The 21,034-nt window shown below is 46.2% G+C and overlaps 8 protein-coding genes across 8 annotated transcripts; 6 read left to right on the top strand and 2 right to left on the bottom strand.

Moving 5' to 3' along the window:
* Positions 1 to 3,815: 3,815 nt before the first annotated feature.
* Positions 3,816 to 6,058, bottom strand: AGABI2DRAFT_180762 (hypothetical protein; the record flags this gene model as incomplete). The annotated part of the gene is made up of 2 exons (XM_006455862.1): positions 3,816 to 5,786; positions 5,852 to 6,058. 2 exons carry the CDS (start codon positions 6,056 to 6,058, stop codon positions 3,816 to 3,818), a joined length of 2,178 nt encoding a protein of 725 aa, XP_006455925.1.
* Positions 6,059 to 7,558: 1,500 nt separating this feature from the next.
* On the top strand, positions 7,559 to 9,399 carry AGABI2DRAFT_210568 (hypothetical protein; the record flags this gene model as incomplete). Its single annotated transcript, XM_006455861.1, has 5 exons — positions 7,559 to 7,782; positions 7,835 to 8,254; positions 8,311 to 8,342; positions 8,399 to 8,667; positions 8,737 to 9,399. The coding sequence occupies exons 1-5, from the start codon at positions 7,562 to 7,564 to the stop codon at positions 9,397 to 9,399; spliced, it is 1,605 nt and encodes a 534-aa protein (XP_006455924.1). The 5' UTR covers positions 7,559 to 7,561.
* Positions 9,400 to 10,151: 752 nt separating this feature from the next.
* Positions 10,152 to 12,675, bottom strand: AGABI2DRAFT_121836 (hypothetical protein; the record flags this gene model as incomplete). The annotated part of the gene is made up of 12 exons (XM_006455860.1): positions 10,152 to 10,193; positions 10,271 to 10,387; positions 10,449 to 10,643; positions 10,697 to 10,807; positions 10,862 to 11,044; positions 11,112 to 11,205; positions 11,256 to 11,374; positions 11,427 to 11,567; positions 11,615 to 11,695; positions 11,745 to 11,753; positions 11,809 to 12,009; positions 12,061 to 12,675. 12 exons carry the CDS (start codon positions 12,673 to 12,675, stop codon positions 10,152 to 10,154), a joined length of 1,908 nt encoding a protein of 635 aa, XP_006455923.1.
* Positions 12,676 to 12,849: 174 nt separating this feature from the next.
* On the top strand, positions 12,850 to 13,136 carry AGABI2DRAFT_195223 (hypothetical protein). Its single transcript, XM_006455859.1, has one exon. It carries the CDS (start codon positions 12,877 to 12,879, stop codon positions 13,036 to 13,038), a length of 162 nt encoding a protein of 53 aa, XP_006455922.1. The 5' UTR covers positions 12,850 to 12,876; the 3' UTR covers positions 13,039 to 13,136.
* A 1,076-nt stretch (positions 13,137 to 14,212) lies between these two features.
* On the top strand, positions 14,213 to 14,681 carry AGABI2DRAFT_121835 (hypothetical protein; the record flags this gene model as incomplete). Its single annotated transcript, XM_006455858.1, has 3 exons — positions 14,213 to 14,274; positions 14,338 to 14,531; positions 14,587 to 14,681. The coding sequence occupies 3 exons, from the start codon at positions 14,213 to 14,215 to the stop codon at positions 14,679 to 14,681; spliced, it is 351 nt and encodes a 116-aa protein (XP_006455921.1).
* Positions 14,682 to 16,287: 1,606 nt separating this feature from the next.
* AGABI2DRAFT_121834 (hypothetical protein) lies at positions 16,288 to 17,548 on the top strand (the record flags this gene model as incomplete). Its single annotated transcript, XM_006455857.1, has 4 exons — positions 16,288 to 16,366; positions 16,425 to 16,688; positions 16,755 to 16,865; positions 16,929 to 17,548. The coding sequence occupies 4 exons, from the start codon at positions 16,288 to 16,290 to the stop codon at positions 17,546 to 17,548; spliced, it is 1,074 nt and encodes a 357-aa protein (XP_006455920.1).
* Positions 17,549 to 17,909: 361 nt separating this feature from the next.
* On the top strand, positions 17,910 to 19,416 carry AGABI2DRAFT_227561 (hypothetical protein). The gene is made up of 4 exons (XM_006455856.1): positions 17,910 to 18,107; positions 18,158 to 18,418; positions 18,488 to 18,598; positions 18,665 to 19,416. The coding sequence occupies exons 1-4, from the start codon at positions 18,011 to 18,013 to the stop codon at positions 19,297 to 19,299; spliced, it is 1,104 nt and encodes a 367-aa protein (XP_006455919.1). The 5' UTR covers positions 17,910 to 18,010; the 3' UTR covers positions 19,300 to 19,416.
* Positions 19,417 to 19,611: 195 nt separating this feature from the next.
* AGABI2DRAFT_210556 (hypothetical protein) lies at positions 19,612 to 20,696 on the top strand. The gene is made up of 4 exons (XM_006455855.1): positions 19,612 to 19,706; positions 19,765 to 20,115; positions 20,172 to 20,369; positions 20,429 to 20,696. Exons 1-4 carry the CDS (start codon positions 19,674 to 19,676, stop codon positions 20,573 to 20,575), a joined length of 729 nt encoding a protein of 242 aa, XP_006455918.1. The 5' UTR covers positions 19,612 to 19,673; the 3' UTR covers positions 20,576 to 20,696.
* Positions 20,697 to 21,034: the final 338 nt, after the last annotated feature.

Genomic DNA, 21,034 nt, shown 5'->3' with positions numbered 1-21,034 from the left:
GTAAACCTCATCCCCGCAAAACCAATTCAAACGAAGATGAAACATCTACCATCCGGGTGTATGGTCGTCAGATGAACTTCTCCGAGATGAGGTAGTCGGTCCATCATTGTCGGTGAGGAAGTGCAAGTAGCCAAATCCAGGATCCGCAAGTAGAAAAATGTCCGATCGAGGTTTTGCGGAGGGCAGCATGTAGCGTTGAGTTATTAATTTGTTTTAAAGTTCTGAACCCGAGGCTGTCCTATAGCTTCCCTGGAAACTCCGAGTCGCATGTCGTTAGTAGAACCAACAACTTGTTGAAGAGATTTGCCAAGTTCTATTCACCATTTACATTTGGAAAATAATTAAGTAGGTTATCTTATGCTTATCATTCTTCTCCCTCAATTGCGGCACTCTCGGCCCTATGATATCAACTCGTCCGCCTTCCTCTTGAATAAGATTGGAAACGAGGAACTTCATTCATTTCCGCAAATAGGATCAGTAGATAGGTTGCCGACAAGCTATAGTATGTCTTTGGTTTCGGTTGAAAAAATACCGTGATCGTCTATTTCTTGCTTCATAACTGATCAACCAATTAGAGACCGGATCAGTTGTGCTAAAATTTGAAAGAGATAGGCCGTTATTTCCGACCGTGACGACGGCGACCAAACGCATGGTCTGCAGTGTGGAGACTACAGCTAGGAATCAACCTATACATGTCTCCAGCACGACTAAAATATAAATTACTTCGGCTGTTATAGTTAACGAGTTGGCTGTTCAAGTTGTATTCTTTATTCTCTTCTTTCATTTTGAATATTTTCCGAAGATTCCATTTTTCGCACTTTTGTTGAACCGTACATACACCGCTTAACAATGCTTCCTTACGACTATTGATAGCCGGGCAAAACGCAAGGCCTCCGCTAAACATACGAGCCAATTGTACGTCAGTTTTCAAGGTTAAAGTGTTGATCCAAGCAGGTAAAATGAAGCCTTCTTTCAAGTCACCGAATTTATCCATTTTCATTCAGATTAACGGCTAGCCAGAAAAGATTCTGCGCTCTTGTCCTACTGATGCACCAATTGGATCCATACATGTTTTGATATTCGTGCGCTCTCCATTGCAATTATCGTGATTCATACCACATACTAAGTAACGCACGCCAAGATAATAATCTTATTCAAGCTATGGACTACTGACCACTATCCAGATAGCACCCATTTAAGAACGAGCAAACTAACATCATTCCGTGAGTGTTCCGTGAGGCGATGAACCAGAGTAACCGGTAATTACATGAGTATTAACCGGTAGTTTGACAGTCAACACAACATTCCTTATGCCTCTGCCATTTGTGCCAGCCAGCGACCTTCAAAGGACGATCTGCAATAATCGTAAGCGACCGTAGAACGGACCGATTGAGCCGCTAGAATTCTCCAATGATTCGGGACGCAAATCATACCGGTCCCCAGTTCTTGCGGCAACATCGGATCGAATTCAAGAAGCACGAAGCAAGAAGCGACATAGCAAGTCGGCACATAAATTCGTACATCTCTTCTCACCCCGGATCATGTGTACTCGAAAGGGTCCAGGACCACTGGGTTGCCCATAACGATGATTAGCACAGCTCCTCATTGAGGCCTGACATACCAACAAAAACAACGAAAATGCTCATTCGGTGTTTTTCATTTCATTCCATTTTTTGAATTGAGAGCCACCACAGGTGGCTGTTTGGGATACTTATGGGCGTAAGCAGATTGTTTTTCTTGGATGTCGCGATGAGGCCGTGCTTCGTGTCCAGGATGACTCAGTCCTAATTAAACTTCGGAAAGTTTGCTGTGTAAGCGACAACAGTACCCATATTCACTGCCTTTGATCCTCACCTTTCCAAATTCCTTCGATTGCGGACTGAAAGCCAGTAATATTCTAAATCAAAAAATCCTTGATAATCAAAATGAGTTGATCGCAGAACATAATGAAAATCATGGGGCATACTTACTAGGGTCAATGGAGAGCCGACGCTTCGCTTTCAGTTACTAAAGTGTTCTATCTCTCACATTTTCTTCGATGCTGTTCGGGTGAGACAAAGCGGCCGAGAGCTAGAAGAGAAGTGTGGCAAAAAGCTGAAAAGCGCTAGTCGCTTCGCTTCGCTGAGTGTGTACCTACTTTAACACGTAACACGTAACATGTAACGCGTGCCAGTCTCGGCAATCAGTCACTTTGACGGTCCATGATGGACTTGTTTGTCTTCCTTCCAAGTCCACTGTCCATAGACCTACGATGACCGCTTGGAATTTCTGTCACGGTGTCCGATATATACTACCGATCATCTTCGGTGTACATTAGACCCTTGGATTGTCGAGAAAGTCAATGACAGCCTGAATGTAATTTGGCTGGCAGTACCAACAATATGTTCTGACAGCTTTGATTTTGTATGTCTATGCCGAATGCAGAACAAATAGCTGACACCGAATTTGATATTTTGCCTCCAAGCCATCTTTCTAGGATTAAATTAAACGCCAGATCAGTGGGACAGTCAATGTTCACTTTGGCTTCAATGCTCCCACGACCATTGACTCACAAACTGACAATTGATTAAGGAACCACCAGTATTTAACGTTTGACGCTGGCGGACATTGACAGCGACTCAGTTCGGGATACGAAATTAGCAACAGTAGAAGGTCAGATTGAATGAAGCTAAAAGGTAAGGAACGCCAAGAATTACCGATTATTCTTGTTTTCCATTTTAGGCTGCTTATTCCTGTCGGAGGTGGAGATCATATGGGCTGGGCTACCCGACAGTACAAAGCGTTAGTACTATGTCCGTATGAGATTCGTTCTTCTGTCATGCCGTTATATTCTAAAAGAGTATCGAAAAAACTTTTTGTACGATGCTAAATCATTATTGTTCAAGCTTCGTCACCGAGGGCCGCAGTGTGAATTGTTTCAATACATAAACGCTCAATACATAAACGCTCAGATAGGATGCCTTCACATTAATATGTTGCGATCAAATGATGATCTTGGGCTGTTCAAAAATACAAAGAAGATTGCTTTGTAGTTCTGCAGGAAACTCGTACTCAAACAAAGCCAGTGTGTAGGTTTTTTGTTTCTACCTCGTGTACAAAAGTTATCGAGGCGGCATGTATTAAGTATGTCAGATAATCCCCTCGACAACGTTTCCAGAATAATCGTGCGCTACTTCTATCACGTCCATCTCGCCTAACAAGCTCGAAGCGAAAATCGGAAGACATTTTGAGGTATGCGAACTTTAGACCCTTAGTAACATTCGAAACGTGGCCATAGCGGCGGCTATCTTACCTCGGACTGGAATAAAAATGATCCTAGGCTCACCCAATCAAGCCTAGAACTATGAATACATAATGTACAATCCTCAATCTCCGTTACAATTTAAATTATGGGACCTTGTTTTTTCGATATCAGTTGTCGTTCTACATCATAATCACTGGGAAAGAAAGTGATTCATGTTGGTTCGGAAAATGTTCGGTCACATGTGATGTGGGCAATCTAATACTCCTCGACGACACTATCAAGATCCGAAGTTAAGGGGTCGATCGAGGCACCAAGTGCTCGCGGGATACTCTTCGGAAGCATGACAACCTGTCAACTAAGTACATATGGTTCCTACGGGTCCCCGATCATAGACGTGGAACCATAAGATAAGATCTTAATACCATCCATTTTCATTTCACCTTGCCTAGCCGTAACTGAGTACAAAGGGACCACACGGAGTTTGCGCATGTACACGTATCACAGTACACGCATCACACATTGACAAACTATGCAGACATGTGCACAAACATACTATTCCCGATAAGTAAATTTAACCCGACGAAGTGGACAGAGAATCCTTGACCCTCTTCGCTTTCCTCCTCCTACCCTTCAATACCTCCCTGAGCACAGATTTTGTCCCTACCATCCCATCGGTACCGGCAATAATAGATACAGCCGATGTCGTAGAAGAGATAGTCGCCATAGACGTTGTCCGAGAATAAACCGGTGAGGACAATCTATCAATGGTTCCTTTCCGCTTGACGCCTCCACTGTAACTCGACGCTTTCTTGTGTCGCTTTGAGGGTGATACCGAGCCTATAAGACTTGAACTTCCGGAACCTATAACTCGAGACCTTGAATAGTTACTCAAAACAGATGATCGGCGTTTTGAAAGCGGTGTCAACGAGAGCTTCTTCTTGATTTGCAGCGGCTCGGGATTCCGTAGCGTAAAATCCCTCGAATCTGCGGTAGCGAGCCGGTCTGATGTTCCATGACTTAAAAGTGTGCCAGTATCCGAAGCTGGTAAGTGTATGTGTACTATACCGCTGTTACTTCCAGTGTCGACAAAACTCCACGGGTTAGATGCTACAGAGCTGATGGTATCTTTGCGATCCAGTGACGAGAATAGATTATCATCAGACAGTAGTTCCTTATATTTGAGAGACCGTTTTGGACGCGCAGGGGTCAAGTTGTCAGAGTTCTCCACCTCTTCGCCCCTGGACGTGACAGTAGTCAGGGGCAAGTTCGCAGCAACGGCGTTAAGAGCATTGACAAGATTGGAACGTATAGAGTTAGCCCATCCCTCGCCATCAGGTTCATGGTCTTTGGTGATGGTCGTAGAAATACCAGGGTATTCGTTTGATGCAGACGCATTCCGGTCCCACGTCTTCCGAATGTGTTCGGCAGACATAATTCGTGATCTTGGTTTGTTCTCGAGGAGCTCGTCGGTGATGGCGGAAAATGCAGAAACGGATTTCTCTTCCCGTGGTATATCAAATCCTTCGCCGTCCAGCGCAAGATAGCTTCGTACCGGAACAAATTCCCGTGGCGTCCCAATTTTGGAATGCAGCGGAAGGGAATCGCACGCCTGGGATGGAAAGCCCGCTTCTTGACTAGAACATACCGATATGTCGCCAGGGACTCGGTTCGTGATGAGTAAGGTAGACCCTTTCCCGAGGGTGTCCACTAGAAGCTGTGGGTCGATAGTGCCCGAAGATACGCGGATTCCATGTGGTGATGGGGTATCTTCCATAAACTCGCCAGCAGAATGCGGAGAAAAGAGCTGGAAAGATGGGATTTGTTGAGCAAGGAAAGGGGGTCGTGTCTTCCTGTCAGTAAAGCCTTCGGATCGCTTGGGCTCACCAACGTCTCGGTCACCTCTTGGCTCCCAGGCTTGAACGTACGCCATGTCCTCTCGACTGCCAAGGTTCGTGATTCCCACCTCTGTATCAGCGTTTCGCATTCCATACTCAACGTCAGGAGTGATAGATGTACCTGCTGATCTGTCGTCGTCATCAGTTCCACCTGAATAGACCCAAGGTAGCTGGCTTGCAGACTCGGCCAGACGACGGCGTTTTGCGTGCGCATGCCTCCGAAACGCCCATGCTATTAGCGCAGCTAGGGTAGCAACGCCAGCGATAGATCCTACCACAATGGCGACGTAATAGGGTGGGGAGGGGGAAAGATTGTTAGATTGGGTGGGAGGAGCAACAGTGATCGTCGGTTTAGCCGACACCACGGCCGAGCTCGAGGAATTTATGGACACAGACGAAGTTGTCGCTGGTAGGGAGTCTGATGGCAACGATGGAACAATCAAATTCGACAATGTCGAAAGCGGACTTTCGGAGGTTGGCAGTGAAATTGGAGTGCTCGGTGCCTGGGTTTCGGATATAACAGTAGGGACTTCTGTGCGTGTATTGATGGACAACCATGATTGCGTAGGAGGTATTGATATAGACATCACTGGGTTGATTGTTATGATCCCACCGGCGCCCTGTGTGGTGACAGCGGGCACGCTTGACTACCGTGGGGACCCAAGTATTTCCATGGTCAGCGACTGGATCTCAGAAAATAGTAGATACGTACCACTCTCACATCTGGAGTTGATACCTCAACAGGAACGGGATGATCACCAGAACTTGAACCAGTATCAGGAGTATTACCAGTAGCGCCCTGCACTACGATGATGGTACCACCATCATACGCCACCCACACATCGAGATCCGCAACGTGTAGCACCTCGTACTCCCCAGAAGACTGATTGTAGAGGGTAGTGGTGTATGTTTGGCTCATGGGACCGGCGTGAAATCAAAAATACTGCTTCCAGAGCAACGCTAGAGAATGACAGGCCGACCAGCGAGGGGAAAGAGCAAGTTGCATGACAAAAACTTCGTCCCTAGTTTCCCGAAATCTCTCGACAATGTCAGCCGCAGAACAAACATACCGATGTCACCCCGTCACAGCTTCGATCCGTTCTGCGGTATGTCGGCCCGCCTCCTGATCCGTCCAAACTGTTTCCCCCCTCGTCTCATCTACAGAGATCATTCTAGTGGCGTACATGATACCGGAGCCCCAAGAGGTGCAAGTTAAATGCGAAGAGGCAGTGAAGTAAAGAATTCCGAAACAGATTGAGCCAACGCACGGAACGCCGACCATTGAACCCAGAGGAGATAGTTCGTAAGGTTTGCGAAACGAGTCATTGTATCCTCCGAACCGCAGATGCCAACATTTGAGTGCATGGGTAAGTCTAAGAAATGTCGTGTCATGGACCATTACCATATTGAGTTCGGTCCATGGAGTTGATGACTGCGACTTATCCGCATCAAGGGAAAGGCCCGATGATGGTCACAGAGGTAACTAAGATAATCTTCCAACAAGGTTTAATCAAGGTTTAATCCCACTCGTTTTTCAGAGTGTAGCCTGACAAACTCCGAACGTCCAGCGAGGGGAGCTACCAATGACTCGAGCAGTTTGTCTGGGTGCGCTCTGCCCCTACCACAGCTACGAGGTGGGAATAAGCATGAGGATTTCAGCATGCGGGCGCTGAGGCCGTGTATTCACTAACAGCCTCTGACAACAATCAAGCAGGGCCAGCAGTTAGAATGCTAATAACGACGGAGTGCGTACAGCACGAATGGAGACGGCCTACTGCAACTATCAAGCACCGACGAGCAGCGGAATCCAGCAAACTCTCTTGCAACATCATGATTGCAGTACGAAATATGTATCACCTTAGTGTGACATAAAATATTCGCGGATTTCCGAATACATACGTGGACTACGTGGGACAGCAGGCTAGGCACAAGCACATCATGCCCAAGGCTGTGGCCATCTACTGGCGCCCGTCACTCCGTGGCTGTAAACTCGCTGGACTGTCATCTAAGAATTCCTCTAGCCCCTTATGGCCTCGCTCGCTACACCCTCTTCTTCTGGCAATACCTTCCAATTGCGAATCACCATGTGTAGCCAACGAACACGGAGGTTGCTGACTCAATTCCCCACATCATCGATCTTCGGTGCGCCTTGGAACAACATCCTGATACTGAGTCAGAGTCCATCCCCAATTCATCTACGGGCGCGTCCGTCGCGTTTCATCATCCATATTGGAGCGCTATTTCCGTTCAAATCTTGACATCAACACAGATCACCAACTGAGATCTATCATCTCCTGCCTCAGTCCGTCTTTGACTCGGGTACCAATAAGCGTCTAGATAGGAAGACTATTAAAGGCCTTGCTAATATGGGCTTTGATTGTCCGAACCCCTCTCTCCTACCTTCGATTCTCATCTCAAGCCGATGATAAAGACGCATCTTACCGTTCTTGAGGACGTCGCCTCAAAGTCAGCTCGTTCTGCCGCCTTCAGAATCCCCGAGCTCGATACATCCAGCAATCGTGTCAAATCCTGGGCGACAATCACATACGAAGAATTCTATCGTGATGTAGAGACGTTCGCAAAGTATTGGACACAGATCTTGGGGAGTAATAATATCCCGCAACGCTCAATTATTGGTGTTTGGTAAGTCCCACTAAATTACTCGTAGTCTCGCTTCTTCTAAACTCTGCTCCAGGCTAAGCGGTTTTCTGTATACCGATGTTCTTCACATATACGGTCTTTCCCGAGCCGGCTACGTGCCTCAGCTATTCAGCATACGCCTACCTAACCCCATCGTAATCTACGAACTCATGCGAAGAGCTGGCGCAAGCGCTCTCGTACACGACACCTCCTTCTCAAATATCCTAGGGGACAGTCCATACTTCACACATGCAGCAGAAGATGTTCGCCGTCTCGATCTCCAACATCTACGGCTACGACCACTCCCCGATGTCACTCCTGAGGATTTGGCCTTCGTCTTCCACACCAGTGGATCAACGTCAGGAAGCCCAAAGCTGGTGCCAGCAAATTATCGATGGCTATCATCTGCCTTGGTAAAATCACACCATCTTTGCTATCCATGTAGCCCGCAAAGGCAAGATGTGACAGTATTCATGTGCGTCTCTCAACCATTCATGTCTACATTTGACCTAATTGAATTCTCCTCAACAGGGGTAGCATGTGTCATATTGGCCAGAATTTCAGTAAGTACATGTTCTAGAGCCTTTGCTTAGAAACAGCTCCTAATGTTTGTGAACAGTGTTCCTTGGCACGCTCCAGCATGGCGCTTGTACCGTTCAGCCTACTGTCCTCAATTACTCACCGGAGGAGCTCAAGGATATGGTTACTCGTTGCGGTTTGAATCGCCTCAACCAGTTCGCCAGCTTCCTCGGGAACCAACTTCGAGCATCACGTCAAGACTCGAGGCTATTATCCATGCTCATTTCTCTCGACGACGTGGTATATTCTGGACTCCCACTCCCGCGCGAAGAAGAACAATATGCTTACAAGCACGGGATCAAGATCCGGGTACGTTTATATTCAACCTTTCAAACATGATTTACGGACTGGAACTAAATAATGTGCTTCGTCCTCTAGAACCTGTTCGGTAGTACAGAAGTCGGCGCAATGCTCCTATCAGGCGGCTGTGAACGCAATTTGTCCTTAGTGGCGCCTCTTCCTGGCACTTCATATCGATTCGTACCCACAGCTTCAAAATCCGAGCAAAACCAGTCGGCTCATCGCTCGAATGCCGAGCTCTTCGAGCTTGTTATCCTTTCTGAATCCCCCGATTGTCCAGATGTATCTCTACGGCATGCAGATGGACATTTCCACACCGGAGATCTCTTCCAGGAAGTCATGTCCGGCTTCTATCTATACCGCGGACGAGACGACGATTGGATAAAGTCAGAGAACAGCCTACGCTGCGACACAAAGGCAATTGAAGATAACGCTAGAGCGATGTGCGGAACCCTTATTGCGGAGTGTGTGGTAGTCGGAACGGGTCGTCCTTCACCCGTAATGTTTATAGAACCAGGCCTCGAGATGAACCAAGACAAGCTGAAAAAGGACATCTTCCGCAAAATCCGCCTTTTCCATTCTCGACGCTATTTGCATGAACAGATCGTATCACCGGATATGATTGTTGTCGTAGCCAAATCAACCCTGCCCCGAACAGCTACCAAGGGTAATATTCGTCGTCAAGCCGTAGAGGAGATGTTTAGATTACAGATTGACGATATTTTCGCTCGGGTGAGGTAATAACTCATTGTAATGGGCTTTCTCTCTTTTTTTTGGTGGATTGTTCTACGTTCTCAGTTGCTCATATATTTGCTATTTATTTATTGGCAATATTTTTTATCTTACAGACACATACAGCCTTTATCTATCTATCTTTCGCATTCTATAATTTGCTTGAATTATTAGTACATATTTCTAGTATTACCTCGACATCGGATTCATTATGTTTTGTAGCACTACGCTGTTCATTAAACCTCCCCACTACATCCACTAGCTTCTACTTAACATTCCAATAATACCTAGATGGTAACACCTGTCGGCTTTGTATCACCAATCAAAGACTTTAACGGCAATTGTACATGTCCAAATAGCTCCATATATATGAAAGGAATCAAGGTCCCTGGATGTACCTCGTCGGGCAAGGCGTCACAGACTTGAATCGAGATCAAGGTGATGGATCGATGAATCAAGGGTGTCTAATTATACCCAAAACAGGTGCTACACTGCATATCAAGAAAATTTAGGTGTCCAACAATCAGGATACCTGGAGCGAACACCATGTTTCAGCCTACTCTTGAAACGATCATCATCCTTGGAAAGTCTTATGAGGTTAAAAAATAGTAAAATTTCGTTGTCAACACTCAGTGGATGGTGGCTATCGATGGTTGAACAAGCTAAAGTACGTGGAGATTGATATGGAGATGTAAAACGTTGATGACAAAGAAACTGCGGACCTGGCTTAGATTATTACGCCAAGAATTGTGTAACATCATTCAACTTGCTTCAGGCTGATGATATATAGACTCTTCCTGGATCTATAAGTAGCGCATACAAATACCGGATAACGGCGGTCAGTTATGGCAACAAATACTCCAAACAAAACCTTCCTTACCCACGGTTCATCGACGTTGGTGGTATACTTCCGAGGAGGCCGTTCAAAACATGCCACCCGGTTCGCCTCAGCATCGTCCTTGAGAGGGAAAACAATACCAATTTCGTAGTTCGTGATCTAGACCGATATCAAAGTATGAATAGCGTCAGGGTCTTACGTCCGAATTGATGGCACTCACATTTAGAATTGGGTTGAATGCACTTCCAGACAAAGTGCCCCACGCTGAAGGAGTAAAGTTGTGGGAACCGACGTAAGCCCAGCCAACAGCTGGCTCGATAATCTTAACCTCAGGCTCGTCCTCCTCCGTATCGGACCCCTCTCTGTTTAGCGATGCTGATGCAGGATTCGTGTGTTGTATGGTCGCTATAATCATCTTGATATTATATGAGTACGAAATTATATTTATCGATTGATATAAGTGCATACTTTGGAATGCATGAGCACTGGACCAGCCTTGCTCTTTGAGACATAGAACTTGTCTCTGGGAAAATTCTTTGCTGCCCATTGTTTCCTTCGACAGAAAATTGTACCTCCTCCCTTAATTGATGAGCGATGAAAAACTTGAACAGGTGGCACAACATGATTACTTACTGGCTCTCCAGAGGCGCTTTCTTGAACAATCTTCTTGGTTGGGAAGAGAATTCTTACTGGCGGGTAAGGCAATTTCTCGCGACGTCTTTTGGGCTCATCAAGCCAATCTTCTGCAGATTCTCCCCTTGCAGACCAATGAAATTCATTTAACCATTGAGTAGTGAAATTGCCGAGACTAGACCCCTGAATTGAAGTAGAAAAAGGCGCATGAATGCAGACGTTCTTTTCCGGTGGAAGGCACCCAACTAACCTGACATTCAATTATCATATTACCTTTCCCGAGGCCTCTACTTGGCCGGAGTCCCATAGTTCGAATCGCCATCATTAACCGCGGATGTCCAGTTCTAGTTGCCGCTTGTCAATCCCTTTTTTTCTAGGATATAGTCGAACATACTTCACTATACTCGGCCACCCCTCATGCTTTCCCGCGATAGAAGCGACGAGGTGCACCTTAACCTTAGACCAATCCCACCGCATACGAAGATCTTCGATTGTCCTGAGAGGGATATTTGGCTACAAAAAATGCTTTCAATTTTATATAAGCGTTGATAGAAACAATATTCACATGATCTGAAAGCATTGTCCTCAGAGCGGGGGCAACATTAACAGCATGCAAGACCTGTTGCATGATAGAGGGAAAATCCTTGGCTTTGGGGTCAGGCGGCATGAGCTGTGGGCGCATTGGTAAATCCTGTAACCAGACGGACTGCTTGGGGTATGAAAGACTGCTCAGCTAGAATAAGAAATACCTACGTTTTCCATATCACGCCAATCATATGCGATCAAATTGGCAGTCGAAATAACGACCCGCAAATTACCATTTTTGTAAAAGAGCTACGGGAAAAATTAAGCTTAATCGGTGACTCGGAACCGAATCACCCACGAGCATGAACTGGTGGCAAGGTCAATAATTGTTATTTGCCGGACGGTGTTGAAGCTCGACCGACCTTCATATGCTGACATCCAAAACCTCCGCGGAGTGGAGGGGTGGTTTTGACCCACGTAGGAAAAGTATACTTGATCGCAGCCTGTCCCATCGCGTCTGGTTGAGCAACCATGATGACGGGGACAGAGCGGTCAAAAAATTCATAAATCCAGGGGAAATCCAAGGAATATGAAGACAAAATGGCGAAAGCTAACTCTGATTTCTAAGATGACGAGATTAGTATCAGTGGCCTTGATGACCGATGAGGACGTACGTTTCCTAAAACCTGTGTTAACCGAAACGTCCGTTGACCATCCTTCCGTGGTTCCGCAAACCTGGTAGCAGTCTGACGAAGCTCACCATCCCAGAATATCTTCGTATCAGAGGTACTAGATGCACCAGCTGAAACCGAAGGAACTGACATCCCCTCAAGGGGATTCGAAAGATGGGCTTTCTTTGTCGGCGGTTCGCCCATACTGACGTCACTTTCAGTATCAGACTGAGGGTTGTTCCTATCAGTATCGTTGCCTAAGCTCGTTCCACCTCTGAGCCTCTTCTGTCTCTCGAGTCGCTCTTTTTCCAACTTGGCACGTTCCGCTAGGAAGGACGAGGGTCCTGTTTTGTGTTGTCCTGCCCTCGGTCCCCCGATATGTTGAGATGGAATTGATTGTGATTCCTGAGCAGTGGCTCGAGATGCTTTGATGGCTGTCTGCAAATCAGCCTGATATCGCGTCTGTTCATTGTTTTCGCTGCCGTCCTCATCGTCATCGTCGATGGTAATGATTTCTCGCGTCTTTGAGCGCTGGCTCTCCTCAAGGCTCAAGGCGATTGCCCTTGTTGTGTCTGGTTGGTCCTTTCCATATGACCTCAAAATACATTGTTGCGACATACCTCGCGAGATCCTCGTCTTCGCTGTCCATTCCGTTATGCTCAGACACGTTTGGTAACTTTTTAATTTGGAAAGTCTATTTATTTGTCACGTAACACGTGATAATCGTGACATATTCAACGCGAACGGCGAACGGCGAAGGTAACTTACCTTCATATCAATCCCCTGTTAACACGTTAACGTTCAGAACGTTCAACTCTCATGTATACCTTGGCTCCACTAGCAGCAGCGTTTTTGAACGACGATGGTATACCTACTCTCCAGCGCGCGAAACCGCAAACTGCACTACCTATAAAGCCGCCCAGAATTCGTACACCGCAAGAAATTACGTTTAACACCAAACGCACGCTGAATAAGTTGTAGCCCTCAATCCTAATCTCTCCCCAAGATATCCTTTTCAAGATGTTGGCGAGACTGTCGCATCCGTCATAGCTCCCACAGCTTTCGTGCGGATCTTCGCGAGAGCAAGCAGGGTAATTCAACCAAACGGTTCTTGGACATTTAGTTCAAGAACAAGATCGACCTTTCTGTTGAAGTAATAGATTTTCCACAAAGTCTTCTATCTTGACAGTAAGCCCTACGGTCCGCAGATCGGCCATGAAATTCTAATGACGGAGACAGAATACTCTATCTACCCTCGCCTTCCACGTCCGAGACGGTCTTGCTTTATACTTCCAAAACAAACGCGCCAACGAATACGTCAGATGATCCATACGCCAAATTTCGTTATCAACCTTCTCTTTTCTCCTACGCTGGAGAGGCCCCAAAGATGCGCATGATACGCCATCAAAACCGCAGCTTTTTAAAACCAAACCCGCATCCGATGGCCTTCTCCTCGGCCGGGGTATATTCTTACCAAACGCCACGGGATACAAATACCCCAAATGGGCGACTACTAGGATCAAGGGATGTAACAATCGTCCCTCTGGCGTTTGGGAGTTACGTTTACACGAGCCCGACAATATCTCTGATACCGAACAGGAAAAGAAACTTGGTCTTATTGTCTACGAGGCTCGCAAGATAAATGACCAGAAATCAACATTATCCAAATATTTCCATGGAAAATGCCAAAATTACTCTATACTAACTATCATCTGATGCCGGAGGAGACCACATTTCGACAACTGCTGTTGAAGCTTTAGAAGTGGTTCATACAAACAACGCAACTCCCGAAATAAGAACTCGAACTCGAAGTGTTGTGCCTATATCAGTGAACGAGTTGATGGATATTCCTGGGCTTTACCCTTTCTTCGACATGTCTTCTAGTCTCTTTCTCAAATCGGAAGTTGTTCCTTCACGGCTTATCATTCAGTCCTAATGGAGCTCTCGAAATCCCATCCTCTCTATTTCAGTTCTTGATGGTTCAGTTAAAGATATCACACCGCCCGACTCAGGTTAGTTGGTTATCCATCTCAAACCAATAATGTCCCTGGCGCTGATATATTCCCGGCTCTTTAGCTGGACACTCTTAGCAACAGATGGAAGGGGCCATATCATATGTTCAGGGAACTCACCGGCCGTTCCATATGAGGTACCTATGAGAGTAGTCTCTGACGACGGTAATCAACGGTCAATCTTAGATGAACCCGACTTGGCAACGTACGTCAGCCATCCTATCATCACCTCGAACAGTTGAAATATGATGAAATATGATATTCCTAGTTCATCTGGCTCTGCGGGCTTTACAACTAGTATCCATCAAATACCTGATCGTAGGCTTTTGGAGACTACTATTGTCATTCGGTCTACCCGCCACGAATCTCAAGAACCACTGATCACGAGCCCGCACGGAGGTCCTCATGCTGGGTCTACGACTGCTTTTTCGGCGGCCACCACCACGTTGGCACCAGAAGGATGTACGCAGTTCCTTCTTCTCCACTTGGATGAATTGTTGTTTACTTATACTTCCAGATACCATTTCGCTTTCAAATCATACAGGAACGACTGGATATGGACAAAGCAATATCTACAAGCTTCTGTGCAAATGCGGAACTCTAGACGTTTAGGATGTCCATGCTTCAACTTTGTTTGTAAGAAACAATCTTCGAAACGCTCGTTTCGGGGAAGGTAAAGTCTTCGTTTAGGGGACAGTCACGGTGGCTTCATCGCGGCGCATCTTGTCAGTTCAGTCGCTATTCAGACATCTACAGCGCTGCGGTTCTTGGCAATCCTGACATTACCTGCGGTCATCGGTGAACTACTGGTAGCTGTAATCCAGATCGGTTTTTTGCAGAATTTGGTTTCCAAGATGATTATCCTATATATCAAGTCATCTCCACAATTTATCGATTTTCTCACGAAGTTGGATACTTCAGAATTCCGTGATGGCTTCCCGGCGCCACACGTTACACCTCGTATTTTTGGAGCACTTTATGCAGCTTCTGCATCAACGGCTCTAATCTACCACATAGAGAAACGACACCGAAACGCTGGAGAGTCTAAATGAATCCCCCCAGTTTAACCCGCTATTGGCCCATCCGACCAACGTGTTTCATTCGCACTAGGTATCGGATTCTATCACGTATTAAAGGGCGCGGGAGAAATCGCAGAGGTGCTAGTTTTTATAGACAAGGTCACCCTATTGATGGAATGTGGAGGCGTCGAGGGTTATGTGGGAAGCTGGAAGGGATCGGCTAAAGAGATGTGGCAGAAAGGGAGTGTAAGGGGATACAAATGACTGGACTGAGATCGATTTCATCGTTTGCTCTGCATTGTCGCTTGATTGAGATCTGACTTTTTGCGAGCATATCATCCCTCTCTATTGATAAGTACAGTACACCAAAGTGGCCGGACTTAGGTACTCAGTACTCAGTACGTACCCGCTTGTTGACAGTTATATTTCTCAGCCTCACCGTCGATATATTAGATCACCATCTGGAATTAGAGACACCGGATCAATTACTAGTCATTCTGTTATCAGTATGCACAAGTGGCGACTTGTCTTCATGTCCTCATATCTTTCCGCCTCCTCACTGTCAGAATTTTCAAAAGATCTCTCTGATCTTTGAGTTGGATGACATCTGCGCTGTTTGTAAGTTGGGCAATCCAATCATATCTATTAGTATTCTTGTGCTAGTGTGCACGGACCATGTCTTCGAGCGTCGCATTAATTAATAGACCCCTGAGTAAACATAATAAAAATAGAAAAAAAGACACCTGAAGTTGAAACGTTGAAGACTACACCGAAATTCCGATCCACACTGGAAACCAGTGGGAAGGCGATCAGTAGATATCAGTTGCGATGTCCGCTGGGATCCTGTGATCCTGTGGTCAACAATGACAGGGTTATTCCACTGGAAAAATTGTCCGACGTCACAATATTAATGTCAGTGGGATTGCAGTAAACCGTGTGAAACCAGTCTTAAACACTGCTTTCCAGCGGCCAACAACCTCCAACAACTCACTGTTTTCCAGTGACGATTGGAACGGGTTTTGTAGCCCCTAAAAGACCCTCAACCGCATCATTAAGTACCACGGATGGCGCAACCAAGGTGCAACCCTGTTCCCCGAGTCTTAGGAGGTCTTAGGGTCAGTTATACTTAAACGCTGTCTAACACGACATCATCTTTCGCTTGATGTCCTGGACCGCAAAAGATGCCGGAGACCTCTCACATGACCTCCCGAGAAAAACAGTACGGTCGTCCCTCCTTTTTCGAAAGGCTCTCGATATTCTTCCAACTTCTTCGATTGCGTCAGTACTCACAACAACAATATATGTATCCGAAGCTGATTTCATTCATCCCATGTAGCTACTATCTTAGTTTGGACTTTTATCTTCAAATGGAATGGTAGGACTAGAAAACGGAGCGTTCTTGATACCTATATTCGATTCTCATTCAACAACTTCAATATCCGTCAAATTCAATACCTTTCTGGAACAACCAGAGGGAACTACAATGCCTGGTGTCATAAGCTGGGTAAGCAAGAACCCCATGTCGAGGCAATCGGCGAAAATGCAAATCTACTTTGGCTGGGTGAGCGGAGACTGGAGAAGGTTATCTTGTGTTTTCATGGTGCGTATCTTAGATGCGTTATTCATATGTCGTTGGTGCCTTTACTGAATGTGCATTATAAAATAGGGGGGGCTTTCACCGTGCCTGCTGTTGAAGGACATATGAAGTACTTGACCCACATTCGTACCAGACTGGGAGAACGCGGCGTTAATGTGTCCGTAGCTCTGCTTGAGTACAGTGAGCATCTGGTTACGCCACACCCGCCACGCACAGGCCGCTAATCGACCTTCTTTCCCGTAGCTCTCATCCCAGTAGCTGCTTTCCCCACTCAACTCAAACAGGGGGTGACTGCCATCAAGCACCTCTTGAGCCTCGGTGTTGAACCACAGAACATTCAATTGGTGGGCGAGTCTGCTGGTGCAAACTTGATACTACAAGTTCTTGCCCATATCTTGCACCCTCTCGACAACGAAAATGTACCGCCTTTATCCCTTCCTTCTCCTCTTAAAGGTGCCTGCCTGGTATCCCCTTGGGTGGATCTCTCGGATATACATGGAACGCTCAAGAGCGGTGATTCCACTGATATCCTTACTACCAACTCGATCCAGTATTTGGGTGCAGAGGTCCTCAAATCAGTGCCAAAGGAGTATCTCGGTTACGTTGAGGCAAATAGTGCAAAGGATGATTGGTGGAAGGGCGCGGACATGCTCGTTGACCGTGTTCTTATTACGGCTGGTCGGGAAGAGTGTCTCAATAATGAAATTATTCGTTTCAAATCCGTATTTGAAACTTTCCATTCTCAAGTCCTTTTGCAAGAACATCAAGGTGTACATTCAGACCCCGTCATGGCCATGGGTATTGGAGAATCAGGTGGGGGTGCACCAGATATGATCATTGACTGGTTTCGAGCCGGTTTTTAAGAGGCGCTATTGAAATGTTTCGGACGCGTACACTTTAACTTTGTATGTCATTTCCATTTCTTTTCATATCTCCCTCAATCTAGCGCTATCAATTTCGAATATATCTTGTGGCCAAATCTTCGCGGAATTGACCCATACATGATATGACAAATGATTGCGGCCATTAATTGACAAAAGACCTATTTTTCATCCACTTTTCAAAAGATTCTCAAAACGGACAAGTATTATTCGGCACTAATCTAACCGCGAAAGGCAGTGATTGGGCTTCGCATGATGATGCCAGAACTTCAGAAGATTGATGTCGGTTATCACCTTTCCCGTAGCATGTGAACTGCTTTGAGTCAGTTCCCACTGCCAACTGATCAGCGGCGTTTTTCTTGCTGTCACCGCTAGAGCCGCCCACCTGCTACTTGTGGCTGGCGTGATTCTGCGTGCTACTATTCGCCTCAGAACCTCCTGACAATGTCGGAAAACACTTCCTTGATACCGAGAGCAAACCAATACGGTCGTCCTTCCTTTTTCGAAAAGGTCTCGATATTCTTCAAACTTCTCCTCCTACGTCAGTGCTACAGCATAGTCTTTGAAGCTGATTTAATTCTTTCCGCGTAGCCATCGTCTTGGTTTGGACCTTTGTTTTCAAGTGGAGTGGCAGGACCAGAAAGCGCAGTGTTTGTGATGGCCGTATTCGATACGTAGTCACCAAGTTCAATATCCGTCAACTTCAATACCTTTTCGGAACAACCAGAGGGAACTACACTACTTGGTGCAAGCAAGCGAAACAAGAGCCTCAGATCGAGTCAATCGGTGGAGATGCAAACCTTCTCTGGATAGGCGAGCGGAGACCAGAGAAAGTCATCTTATATCTACACGGTGAGCTTTCACTCTCCAAGATTTACATTATTGAAGGCTAATAATATCATTCTGCTACGTCTGAAACAGGTGGTGGTTTCTTGCTACCCCCCGGTGTAACAAATATCGCATTTTTCGCTCATGTTGTGACCAAGCTTCGGGAACGCGGTATCAACGCATCCGTTGCGATGCTCGAGTACAGTGAGCTCGCTCCAACTGTCCCAAGAATACGGCTTCTGACTATTGATCGAACCATCTTCTTTTAAGCTCTCGTCCCAGTAGCTGCTTTTCCCACCCAACTCAAACAAGCTGTGGCTGCCATTAACCACCTCATGAGCCTAGGCGTTGATCCACAAGACATCCAGCTGGCGGGCGACTCTGCAGGTGCAAACTTGATACTACAAGTTCTTGCCCACCTTTTGCACCCTCTTGAGTATGAAAATGTACCGCCTTTATCCCTTCCTTCTCCTCTCAAAGGTGCCTGCCTAATATCCCCTTGGGTGGATCTCTCGGATATACATGGAACACTCAGTAGCGGCAATTCCACTGATATGCTCACTGCTGGCATTATTCGAGATTGGGGTTCACAGGTCCTCGGCCCCGTGCCAAGGGAGTACCTCGGATATATTGAAGCAAATAGTGCAAAGGATGATTGGTGGAAGGGCGTCGACGCGTTCGCGGACCGTGTCCTTGTCACGGCAGGCCGGGAAGAGTGTCTCAACAATGAGATTATTCGTTTCCAATCCGTATTTGAAACTTTCCATTCCCATGTTAACATGCAAGAACATTCAGGTATACACAATGATCCTTTCTATGCCTGGGAGCTTGGGGAGTCAGGTGGAGGTGCACCAGATATGATTGTTGATTGGCTTCAAGCCGGTTTTCAAGAGTCACCGGTATAGACATTGGAAGCGCATAATCTGCCATTGTACATCGTTTCTTGCCAACTGTCCACCAAATTAGCGCTGTATCTCATTTATACCAAAATATGACAGGAGTAGTAGTATTCTATTTCTTTCACATTAGACCCATGAGATGCCCGTTCAATTTTAAGCCCACCTATAGTATATATATATGGTCTTCCTAGGACGCCTTGTGATACGATGCATGGAGCTATTTGATACTCAGTGGGAGTATCTCGTCCGAATCTAGGCACCTGGGAAAAGAAGAAATCATGGCGACATCTCACTTGCAGTGACATCATCGTGCATACACTCACCTTCAGACCACCATTCGGCTCCCCTCCATTTTCGCATTTAGGAATACCGGAAAGAGCATGAAAGTCACAATCGTTGGCGGACACGGTAATGTGCGCTCGGAGGATCATTCTTAGGAAATTACTTTCTTACCATTGAACCTACTCCTAGGTTTCACTCCGTCTCGCTCGTCTTCTCTCCCCAAAGAACACCGTTACGTCTATAATCCGAAACATAGAACAAGGGAATGATATTAAATCTACTGGGTCAACGCCTTTCGTTCTTTCACTCGAAGACTCACCCGCGTCCGACTTCGCAGTCGCCTTCCAGAACCAAGATGTGGTTTATTTCTCTGCCGGATCTGGTGGGAAAGGTGGACCTGAACGGACGAAGAAAGTCGATTATGAAGGCGCTGTAAAGGTTTTTGATGCCATTGAAAAAGTGGACGGAAAGAAGAAACCTAGGTTGATTTTGGTTTCTGCCATTGATGTCAGAGACCCGGAGAAAATCCCTTCTCATTATGTGAGTCTCTGAACCGATTCCAAATGGATTTCTAGTTTATCTAACCCCTATCGTAGAACGAAGCAGACATTACTCATGCAAATCAAGCACGAAGTGTATTGGGCACATACATGAAAATGAAATACGAAGCAGACAAGAATTTGGTTCAAAGAACCGCGTTTAAATGGACAATTTTGAGACCTGGTGCATTGAGTGACGAACCCGGAACAGGTAAAGCATCGATCGGTCGGACCCATCTGACACCTAGCATTTCAGTAAGAAATCATAATGATACTGGATGGTATTTGTCACTGACGCTCTTTCGCTATGCCAGAGGGATGACGTTGCGAAAGCTCTCGCACTTCTACTCGACAGAGAGGACGCGGCGGGACTAGCGATCGACATGGTTGGAGGAGAGGTTTCAATTGAAGAAGGTCTCGATGCATTCATCAAGACAGGTGAAACTGACTTCCTTGGTTGATTTGTATGATGAAGTAGATTGCGAGGTCCCTGTTAACATGTCGAAGTGAATGTGTATTATATGCGGGTCTGTATTCAACGTAGGAGACAATTTGCAGTCAAAACGGGGAACTTTACGCCACAACGGATCTGCTTTTGAACCTTTTGGTCTCAGAACCCGCCAAGGCATTGCTGCATCAGTTGTCAGTATTCCTACTACGATTTTTATAGCCATGCGCGAGGACCTCATCCTTCTCAACATCGAACGTCTGAGTATTCCGGCGGTCCAGGATATACAGGCATAAAGTGCTGTGCCCCCAATCAAGTACCGGTGGCATCTCGGACCATTAATTAACGTTAACTTTGAAGCTGTGTATGCGTTCTTGGTAGAGATGAGAGTATCATTGTTAGACTTGATGGGGTCATCATCGATCATCATCGAAGCTCACCGGTCAAAACGGATATTAATCAATCCACGACT

The sequence above is a fragment of the Agaricus bisporus genome, assembly GCF_000300575.1.
Source record: "Agaricus bisporus var. bisporus H97 unplaced genomic scaffold AGABI2scaffold_11, whole genome shotgun sequence".
In the NCBI taxonomy this organism is placed as follows: domain Eukaryota; kingdom Fungi; phylum Basidiomycota; class Agaricomycetes; order Agaricales; family Agaricaceae; genus Agaricus; species Agaricus bisporus.
The sequence above is the reverse complement of the archived record's forward strand: the minus strand, read 5'-3'. Positions and strand labels throughout refer to the sequence as shown.